We start from the raw sequence: 11,714 nt of genomic DNA, 5'->3' as shown, positions 1-11,714 counted from the left end.
AGTTGCTTACCAAGAGAGGAAAAAAAAGCTGTTGCACTATTACAGAGCTGAACCTACTGGAACAGACACAGGCTCAGAACAAAACACAAACAGTAAAGCAAAAGTATAGTATATATTTAGCACAACTTCAGGCTGTTCCTTGTAACCCTATCTTTCTACACACACAGACACCATACATTTATCACTTATTCATCTGAAAACCAGTAGATAACATATTGCTCCAGTTTAGCACTTTTACCCGTTGCTGCTTTTTGTTTAGCGAATTTTAACACAGCTGCAGAGGCTGAAAGAGCCCTGCTCCACTGCATGCAGTGTAAGCTGAATACGGGGTTGCTGACACAGGCAGATGCCAGTTAGCAACTTGTGTCTGTCAGCTTTCAATCTCCTTCCACGAAAGGCACAACCAATGATCCCATGTGCCATAAACCCCTTGAAATACACTTGTAATCTATTAGCATCTATGGTACAGGTCACTGGAGACGGTGCTCAGAAAAGACACGTGCAGGTATCACAAGTTTCTTAGCCAGAACTGTCCTTCATCCCAGAGCAAGAAGTTGCCTTCTTCCAAATATGTTTCAGAAAATGAAACCTTAAGGGCTGTTTTGCACAGCTGAATATAATGCTCATAACAAAAACTGGCAAACAACAGGTTCTAAGGGTGCACCTCCCTGTGTCTGCACTGCTTGCAGTTCTGTGCATCGCCAAGGTCTCTGGTGACAGATGTAAGAATTAAAGAAAGTGGAACTGCAACTTAAAAGGAAGGGCACAGACATCTAAATAAATATTTTCTTAAAACCACCAAATTACTTTGCCTTTACAAAAGTTCTTGCTGTAAACAGAAAAAAGAGAGAAGCTGGCTCCTGCAGAGGCTGCTGACTAAGGCAATTTTTGACTGCTTGTGACTCCTGAATATCCCACAGCGAAATTCCTGTAATGCATGATTTTGAATTATGCTTTAAAAACACCCTGTATAAATAGTGAAGATTAACCAGCAGGATAAGTATTCAGGTCACATGGGCATGTTTTACTCGATTTATCCTTGCAATTTAGGCTTCCTGAAATTGCAGCTTTGTATTTGAAGAATGAGCTAGCAGACTTTCAATTTATAAGGTGTAACATTTGATTTCAAAAATAGTTTAAGATCACTTAGACTGGAAAGTCTTAGTATTTCTTAAAGGCTGGGAAATTTTCCTTGCATAGCATAATGACTGCTCTAGTTATCTTACTCTTCTGCAAAACAGATTACATTCAGCAAACTCATTAGCACATCTAAAGTAAAATTTAATATAAAAGTGATGGAAGCAGAAGGACAAGAATTTTAAATTAATTTTCATGTAAAACTTCCAAACTAATCATAGCATGATGGATGACTGAAGAGATAAGACAGGAAGTGTAACAGCTTGAAAATTTACAAACTGTCTTACAAAGTCTTTCTTGCCTGGAAATTTTTGATCATCCACTAAATCCTACATATTAAGCACCATATTCTAGCTTGTTTTCCAGTACCTGAAACTTTTTTCCAGAGATATACCTGCTTTTTTATTGCTGAAACTAGCACCAAGAAGAAAGGAAAGGAAAGGAGACAGGAGAGACGGAGGGGGGGGGGAGAGGAGGGGAAAAGGGAAAAAGGAAAAGGGAAAAGGGAAAAGGGAAAAGGGAAAAGGGAAAAGGGAAAAGGGAAAAGGGAAAAGGGAAAAGGGAAGGGAAGGAAAACAAGCCAGGACAACAATAAAGGCAGCTTAAAGATCTGATGGTCAGATTTTCATAAATTAGGATCAATGCTGCACAATGTTTTTCTGTACCATGGCAAAACTCAATGAAAACTGAATTCCTCTGGCATATTTAATATGTTCAATTCTCACTTTTACATCACTCCCCCTATATATGTTAATAGTAAAGCTGTTTACTGGTAATAGTGCCTAACTGACTGTCCAATATATGTTCAATAAAGCTCTACTGCAACAGTGGTAGAGCTGAGAGAAGTAGATCTAAAGAGCATGCATGTGAGATGAGACTGAGGATCAGGACAATAACTGGCTCGTCTAATGAACTTCACACTCCTAAAGTGTGCCCCTAAAGTGACAGCATCCCATTCATATTTGCTACATATTCTGGTAAGCGCCTGAGTCTTTTCTGAACATGTGATGACATTTAAGAAATTAACACAAGATATGATCACAGAACTTGAGAAAATAATGGTATTTCAACCAAAGCAAGAAAAGACTTTTTCCCAACTGATGGAAATTTCCATTCCAATGTGGATAGAAATAAAGAAAACATACCCCTATCAAGCAGATAAACTACTTGAAAAACAGAGTGCTAAGCACTTTTTTGAACTGTATCTTCCATGCAGTGCAGTACAGTACATAGTACTGTTGATCTCAGCTTACCACAGATCAGTAATTTTATCATTTATGACTGAAGTTATTTCAAACTTTAATCAGATAAATCCGTAATCCTGCATTAAAGATGATGCTATTTGTTTTTATTCGATCAACCCTTTAAGGAAGAGCAGAAAACACCTTTGACACATTATGGCACTTAACATGCCTGGCAAAGCTGGTATTTGTAGCCATTTATTTCTATTTTTTTTCCTTTGTTATTTTTACAAGGTTCTTGTAAGAAACTCTGGGTTATGAGAAACAACACTGAATTACTGGATATTTCTGTTTACTTCATTAATGATGCCGTGACTAGATAGAATAAGCAAGAACATCACTTGCACTCATGACTCAGTCTTTTTAGGTGACGTAAAATTATGTTCCTTGAAAGAAACAACAACAATTCTCAACAACATTTTCTCTAACCAAAAATTATTAATAAATTAATGAATGTTTCTACCAATAGTCTGAATTTCTTTTACTTAAGATGGATGCAAAGAGGCAAAAGATTTAGTTACCTAATAAAACGTGGTATTTTCAACTATGGTTCCAAGAACATCAGTAGAGAGATTAAAAATCTTGGCTGTGTTACTACATCTTATCTTATGCTTTCCTAGACACTACAAGAGAAGTACATTAATCTCATTAGGATTCTGCTTGTCTTCCATTGGAAAAAAACAACAACCAAAACCAAACTACAAAACAATTATGGGATTTGCATCTATAGTGAGGTAGAACTTATGGAGTTCTCCTCAATGCCATTTGTACCTGAATAAAATTACTATACTTTTGAGTGGATAGTCTGTAGGTTTGTTTTTCTAAGATACACACACTGTGCTTGATGCTCCCCTCCCATCACAGTTCTGCCATAGCTGGCTCTCTTCTCATATCCCAGTTTCTAACATCCCAATTTCTGAATCTTCTTGGCTCTGACTCTGTCAATGCAAAATCTCTTAAGATCTCTTTCTAAAGAATAATACTTCTAAAGGCTATAGTTTAGTAATTAGTTGATTTTTTTATACACATTAATATCAGCAAATTAGAAGATCTTATTTTAAACTAATTCCCTTCTTCTCCTGTTGAATGTGGTGAAATGCAGAACAGGTCTCCTAACAAGCCTCAGCTAGAAGCAGGTTAATCCATCTGAAATAAGCCCGTCAATTACTTGCTGGATTCTCCATGATCCCAACAGAGAGCAGAAAGGGAATTACATATGTGAGAAATGTTTGAATGGAGAGGCGTGCACTTAAATGGAGGACTTTTAGAAAAGTCCGCAAGTATGTCTGAACTATAAAGAATAAATATATTTAACATGTATTTTTAACTCTGCTTGCCTTCTCCAAATGAAAGCCAACATCAGTTTGAATTGGTTTGAAAGCTAAAGTCCTGTCTGTGACTTTAACCTAAGTGAAAAAACCCTTGCATTGTTTATACAGATATTTCAGCTTGCACTGGCCAGCCTGAGCCTTTGCCAGTCTGAATGCACATCTCCCCTACACCCCACTGTGAGCTCTCTGACAAGCCTGTAGCCATTTCAGTTCTGCCATCATCTGATTTAGACATAAATTTTAAAATGATGCAAACCTACTGAACTGATAGTTTTAGTAACAGCAGTAAAAGAGCAAAATTAATAAAACTAGTAAAAAAGTAAAACTAGACTCAAGTAGACAGCATTGACATGAGGAAGAGCTTCCATAAGGGCAAGGAAGTAAATGGGACTGGCGCAAAAAATAACACTCATTTTGAAACAGCTGTGGCATAAAGCAAGAGCATAGAAGAGAGCAATCTTTATGTAAACTGCTAAGCACCAAGGTAAGCATATGTCAGCTCCATTTAGCTCACATAGCCTGAAGTCGTGTGTGTATTTAGACATGGCACAGAAAACATGGAAAATGGGACATTTCTAACTGACACTTGTGAGTTGTTTGCTTGTTTTGACAGCACCAACATTTAAAAACAGCTGAATTTGTTTTAAAATCACAACTTTTATGGCAACATCTTTTCGCAATGTAGACAGCCTATTAAGTAGAAATACAGTGTATGCTAAGTAAAAAGGACATGTATAAATGTCTTAAAGCCCAATCACATAAATCTCACATAATCTTAACCCTCAAGACTCTTACCATTACTAGAACATAAGAAGGCTGCAGTTTTTCTAATATGAAAATACAGTCACCCTTTACTTGTCACCCCAACCCAGAAAATATCCTAAAGTGTGTTAAAAACCAATACAAATACACTGTCAGATTTCATTTGAGTTTAGGATTGAAGGGAAGCAAAAGCCTAACTCAAAAGAGAATTCCTGAGAAGGATATAACCTCTCTGCTTGGTTGCCCTCCTGCAATCTTGAAAGAAAGAATGCATGAGTCAGGGGCCAACATTTTCTAAAGAAAAAACATATGGTTGTTTCTCATACAGGCCAGGGATGTATACAGAGAACAGCTAACTAAATATGATAATCAGCCCACTGATTCATTTCCTTCAGAGCTATTTATCTAAATTGGTAAACAGATTATTTAAATAACTCAACCCACAGGAACACAGCTTCTAATTAGAAACATTACATTTTGATTTTGGTTTTATTGTGACAACATACCATTCTGACCAACCAAAGCAAGAGAAGGTGGTTGCAGTTTATTTAAACAGTAGTCTTGGGCAGCTAGCAGGTTTCCAGATGTGCTACTCTACAGTGCTGCAACCAATAAATAAAAGGAGGAGGACTGTTGGAATGCTAACATTTTCTCCAGGAAATTGCTCAAAGAGTTAAAGACAGGGATGATAAAAGCGTCTGCACTGGTTCTTGTCACACTGCCAGAACTGAATGTTTACCCAGCACTGAGTCTCCACCAGATGGGGTGAAAAAAAATTCAGAAATACTCTTTTCCCAGCCATTTTGCCATGAAGAAGGGTAGAGTGAAGCAAACCAAATGATTTATGTGGTAGAAAGAGACCCATAATGACACATTCAAATAGCTGCATGTAGGTTTCTTGGCGTTTATGTCAGCAGACATTTTGGGGGAGCATCTGCAATCTAAACACTATGATGTTATTCCACAGTCCATCATTTTGCCTGTCATTATATTTATAATTCATGCACTCTGGTCTACAGCTTGTGCTGCAAGAGGGGCTCCAAATTGGGATGGTTGAACTTGGGGGTTGAATTATGTTTTATTTCTCGATCAAAACCACAGGTGTACAGCTCTGGAAGATGCTTTGCACATCTTCATAAATCTTCACTGTGTAGAGCAGCTGTATCTGAGACCCAGCAGCAGTCAGAGTAGGGTGGAAGTGCCGAAGTGAGGAAGAGAGATAATAAGGTCAAAATCAAGAACCTTTGTTACAAATGTCTTGTGGAAACTGGGCACAAAGCAGGCTGCATGGCCACAAAACACTAAGCCAAGCACCAGAAAACATTTTATCAGTCTTCTCCCTCCCCCAGAGCAGAGGGAAGCCTCTCTGTCCCTGACCCAAGATCTACTCTGAGGACTGGGTGGAGGGGAGCAGGCAAAGCCAAGGAATAGCTGGGCCAGAGCCAGGACTATGCATGTATCATGATTGACTTCTCTGGGTCTGAGGGGAGCCCTTGCTTGGGAAAGCACTTCTTCAACAACTGCCCAGATTTCCACCGTCGGTGCATATGGTCCCGCCAGCGGTCCCTGTCTGACTCGCTCAGCTCAACTCTTAATACTCAGTAACTCAATAACTCTTCTCATCTGTCCAGGACTGAAATCAGGAGCATGCCTGCACGGCGTTATGGAGCACAGAGTCTCTGGTGTGCAGCCCTGCCGGCTCAGTGCTTCACAAGTGCAGACTGCTGCTTCGCCATGTCATAATCCTTCACCTGCTATGGACAGACTCAGCGTACGTGCTGCCCACATGGGCTATAAAACCCCTGAGGAACCGAGGATGAAATAACAGCCATTTCCAAAGCAGCTATGCCTTCTGAGGCCATGGATTGTTTTCAATACTTTGGACTGAAACCTCTAGATAAAAATTATGAAGAATTAAAAATCCTCCTTCTTCCATCAACTTCTCCATACATAGGCTAAGGTAACAGCATAAGAACCACAGTCACAAGTTGATGAAGTGATAATAAACATAAGAAAAGTAAGAAATCCTTGATTATGTATAGGGAGATTAGGAAGAGAGCCAAAATGAAGTTGAAAATCCATCCGTTCTTATGTCTAAGTTGCTTCTAAGCATGCACTGTGTCTGCTTCCTTGAAAGAGAGGGAAGAGTTCACACAGACTTCTACAGGAGCAGGGTATCATCCTTTAATGTTTTAAACTAGTCAGTGTAGCCTATAAAAACTGAGATGCAGATCCTAAGAAAAGTGGGAAGCTGGTTGGACAGACAGAATTTTGCCTGTGATATGCCACCCAGACATTTCCAGAGTTAACTACATCTGAATGTCAACCATGATTTTTATCCGTAAAAAAACCCTAAATACGATGCACCATATATGGCAAGACTGTTGCTTGGGCTGCTAAAGACAATCCAAAAGACTGTTTATTACTGCTAATAAAAGCCAAACTTGAAGTGCAAAGTATAGTACCTTTCCCTTGATTTATTTTCAAAGATAATACAGATGTGGATAACTTCAGACAAGTCTGTTTCCTTCAACCTTTTGGCAGGCACTGCTTTCCTACAGACGAGCACTATCTGTTTTGCGTGTGTGTTTCTGGTTGAATTATCTCCGTGCAAAATCCTTCTTTCTAATAACAGAAGCATTATCAAACAAATACAAACTAAGACACTCTAAAGAAATAGTTACATCGGGCAAAGAGCTGGGCATGCCTGTGAGAGTTTCTTTTATAAGTATTTAGTGTCTGCTCAAGAACATAACACTCAAAACACTTTTCTTACCCATTTCAAGATTGTGTCATTGCCATCCTTCTCATAGTACAGCCAGAACTACCTTACTTAAAGGAGCAAGCACCAGGTCAGTGTAAAGGTCAGTGTGTTACCACCAGGATATCCATCTCACTCTCATACTAGTAGATGTGCACTCTATGTACGATAATGCAATTTATAGTAACATAAAATTTGAGATGCAGCTTGACAGAAATCTCAGAGTCTGTAACATGGTTCCACATTATTGTGATGAACACGGCTCTTTAAGAGGTCTCCAACAAATTATATGCCAGTGTGTTCTTTACTATCTAGGCTGCTTGATCTCAGTATGACTAATTCAAGCATAACTGGGTACCTGAGAATTTCTGAAGTATGTAAATACTTACAAGTACTTTAAGTATCTATTATGACTGTGGTCCACATCCTGCTTCCACAAAATCAAGAGAAGTTTTGGCATTGGCTTCTACAGAAGCTAGACATTCTCCTGTTATGTTTTAGTGTAGATAAGTCATGACTAACACAGTTTAAAATGTTTTCTTTGATGGCATGAATTTAGAGCAAGTCTCCAGTCTAATCAGGAGACATTATCTAATGTTATTCACAAGACTGGTTGAAAACTATACCAAATCACACTAACTGTGGATTAGTGTTATTATAAACTTTAACACAGTAGTACACATAAATTTAGCTTAAAGTTACTACTGAACAACTGTTTCTGAACACCTTTGCTAGTATCTTTTAACACCAAGAGGAGGGAATAATAACCTGTGAGTTAGCTTTATAAACATAGCAAATTTGAAAAAAAAACAGCTTCAAATAATGTTTAATCAGCATAATATCTACATTTAAACACAGGAACTAATGAAACATGCTGCTGTTCTTGTCAGCCACTTACGGCAAAGGCCCCATGCATAATTCATGTATTAAAGTCTCCCCCTGGATTATCCAAAACTCATACGTCTCTCAACACAGATGAGTATTTTCATTTAGTATGGTTGGGTACATCTCCTCCTAGATTTCATATTTTTTAGGAAACAGAGTCTAGGAGAAGATTGTGCTATTGTCACACTTCTGGCTGACACATGGTGCTAGGCGTGGGGTACAACTGATTTCTTGCTCCCCTCCTTTTTCTAAGAACAAAAATTGCTGGCCGTGCAATTGCTTGTCAGTTTGGACTTTGGCTATTTTCTATGTAGCGCTCAGTGCTGTACAATCCTGACTCCTGCCAACTTGGACAGGGAGAGTAAACAGACATCATGGATCTGCTTCCCCTTGCATATCCAGCCTCAGTTTCTGACAGAACTTAAGGAGCTTCAAGTCCAAACAAGACCAAGTCACAAGTGAACAGTTTGCAGCTATAAAGTAATGGAAAGCCAGTGTAAAAAATACAACGCATCAAGTATCTCTAGCCAAAGTACAGACAAATGATACGTCAAGCCCTAAAATTGTGTGTCGCAGCTTCAGCTGCGCTCAGACTGTGAAATACCTGAGCACTGCTGCAATAGGAAAACATAACCCATAGATGCTGTCACTGACACAAGATATGGCACACAATGTGGCAGAAAACAAAATTGTATCCACTTGCCAACAAGTTGGGATTGCTTCTATTTTTATTACTAGAAAGTAAGAACAAGTTCTGCAGTAAATTAAATCCATCAGACTGCAGGGGACTGGAGATCAGTCCAGAATATGATGCAGGATGTCTTCATTACTAATACTCATACCAAAACTTGAAACTAAAATTTTGTGCTTGAACATCTCAAGTGAAAGTGTAATTAATCTTCAAAATAAGAATTCATGGTCGTCTTTTTAACTGAGGGAACTTGGAACACATTTGGGATTCTGAAGCAAACGTATGACTGGATGCTGAGCAAAGCAGAAAACTAAAATGCTGAAACGTAAATTGTCATTACTTTTCAGGGGTAAGACTTTGGTAAGACCGAATAGTCCATAGCTGTTTTCTGGCCACTGTTTTGACCTGTCTGGACATTTCTGGTGATAACATTATATTGGGTTTTATTGCCATTCACGAGGCTCTCATGACCTAGGTAGGACCATTTACTACTACAGGGCAAAAATCAACCCACCTAAATGCATATTGAGTCCTATGAACATAAGACAACTAGGCATAAGGATAAAATGCTGATTTCCAGAAACTAAACCCTCCAACATCAGGTAAGCCTGGCTCTCCCCACAGAGATCTAAACTGAAGCTTGGGCACCATCTCTACCCACTACAGTTTCACACCATCACGCAAATATTTCTTTACTATCCAGAATGCAATGTTTTCAGACAACAAGGTTTCATCAGAAGAGGCTGCATGTTTGCTTTACCTGAATCAGCAGCTGTGATCAGTAGCACATACTGCTCCTTTCTCTCCCGGTCCAGGCTCTGCACCAAGCGCAGCTCTCCGCTGGCCGAGAGGATAAAGGCTCCTTCTTCATTTCCACCCACCAGAACGTAAGTAAGTCTGCTGTTCAGGCCTTGATCATCGTCCCTTGCTACAACCTACAAAAGCAATGCAAACACAAGGGAAAAAATATCAAGAACTGATGAACGCATGGTCTGTAAAATTTTATTGGGACAGAAGAAATACTCTCTGGGACAATAATCTAAATTAATGAGTTGAATTAATCCAAATGCGTTAAGGGTTAATATAAAAAAGGTGTAATTGTAATATAACTTAACACAGTGGTGATGAATTAAAAGTGTAGTTTGAAAGCATTAAATAGTTGTCTACCTATTTTTCTCAAGCATAGATACACTGAAGACTTTGTTGGGGCTCAGTGAAAACCACAGATGGTCTGGTATAGGCTGAACTCCATATTAAAGGGAGCATTGCACATCCTGACGGCTGAATCCATTTAGTGCTCTTACAGCATTTGGCACAGAGCCTCAGGCCATGTAGGCAATGATCGGATTGAGAGATTTGTTGCATGAAAATTGAAACTGAGATGAGAGATAGAGCAAACTATTAAAGTCGCAGTGTAGGTAAGAAAATAGACATGGAAAAACATACGCAACTCCAAAGCATAATATAAACTTTTGTTAAAAAAACCCCAAACAAACAGAAAACCTCCACCCAAGCTAACAAAAAGGAAAACAAACCAACAACCACTGCATGCTAGATTACAGCCAAAAGGCAACTTTTCAATCATCTTGCATCTTTTTAATTTTGGAAGAAAGACAGTACACATTAATACCATATACTGAGGCATGCTAATAATTGTAGCAGGTCCATATTCATTTGCGGCATGCACTCACCTGAAGAATAACTTTTGGAAGTGTTTCTAAATTCTCAGGGACGTTCACAGAGTAGGGAGAAAGTTCAAATGTGGGAACATAATCATTGACATCCTTCAGAATAATATTGACTGTTGTGGTATCGGTCCTCGGGCTGCTCCCGCGGTCAGCCGACTGAACAGTCAGGGTGTAGGAGGGCTTTTTCTCTCTGTCCAAAGGTTTGGCAATGGTTATCACCCCCGTTACAGAATCGATCCGAAATTCATTATTGGTGTCTCCACTCACGATGGCATAGCGGACTTGCCCATTTGTACCTTCATCTCCATCTGCAGCAAACACCTGTATTAAATCCGTCCCTGTCAAAGTATTTTCCCCCACCTCTACTTTATAAAGCTTTTGGGCAAAAAGCGGGTTATTGTCATTAATGTCCAGAACAATAACTACCACATCCGTAGATGAAGAAAGGGATGGCTGGCCCTTGTCTCTGGCTACCACCGTCAAGGTGTAGTTGGATATAACTTCTCTGTCGAGCTCCCCGGTCAGCCTCACTTCACCATCAATAGTGCCGATACTGAATTTGTTTCCCAGCGGCCAAAGCAGACTGTACTCAATGTAGCTGTTTGGACCGCTGTCAGGATCCATTGCCTGTGCTTTGAACACAATCGTATCTATTGGTGTGTTTTCTGGGATGTAGGTCAGCTTTGGAGAGATAAAGCTTGGAGGGCTGTCGTTCACGTCCAGCAGAATAATTGAAACTTGGGCTGTGCTTGTGTACCTGGAGGCCGGGAGAGAAGCCATATCATGGACTTGCACAACGAGGCTGTAGAAAGACTGGCTTTCCCGATCCAGAGGCTGCCTGATGCTGAGCATCCCGCTGTTGTCGATGCCAAAGTGTCCCGCGCTGTCCCCAGATGCAATGCTGAAGGACAGCTGCGAGTTGGAGCCTGGCAGGGCAGGAAGAAGAAAGGTAGAGAATGTGACTTCATCCCATTGACCTAGATACAACTGTTTATGGACTCATTTTCATAGGAAATGAGGACTGTACAATCATGCTGCCTGTTCAGCCTCCTCATCAACATTTTTGAGTCCATCAGCTAATTTCCACCAAGTTTCACAGTGGAGCAGAAGGCTTTGAAATGATTATTTTCTGACAAGAGCTGAAGAAAGAGAGAGAGAGGGAAGGATGCTAACTGGAGAGGCCACAGGGGGACTGGCCAGCACAGCTCATCTCACTAT

At 39.7% G+C, this 11,714-nt stretch overlaps 1 protein-coding gene across 1 annotated transcript in view; it reads right to left on the bottom strand.

Moving 5' to 3' along the window:
- Positions 1–9,568: 9,568 nt before the first annotated feature.
- The window catches only part of PCDHA13 (protocadherin alpha 13), a gene marked incomplete at its 3' end in the record, with an annotated part of 13,126 nt that continues 10,980 nt past the window's right edge, over positions 9,569–11,714 (bottom strand). Inside the window, exons 5-6 of the mRNA XM_010193053.1 lie at positions 10,500–11,422; positions 9,569–9,743 (exon numbers count right to left, since the gene is read on the bottom strand). Coding sequence (XP_010191355.1) covers positions 9,569–9,743; positions 10,500–11,422 — 1,098 coding nt within the window. The remainder of the gene's footprint in view (positions 9,744–10,499; positions 11,423–11,714) is intronic.

This window comes from Mesitornis unicolor, unplaced genomic scaffold (assembly GCF_000695765.1).
Source record: "Mesitornis unicolor isolate BGI_N332 unplaced genomic scaffold, ASM69576v1 scaffold38209, whole genome shotgun sequence".
Classification (NCBI taxonomy): Eukaryota; Metazoa; Chordata; class Aves; order Mesitornithiformes; family Mesitornithidae; genus Mesitornis; species Mesitornis unicolor.
The sequence above is the reverse complement of the archived record's forward strand: the minus strand, read 5'-3'. Positions and strand labels throughout refer to the sequence as shown.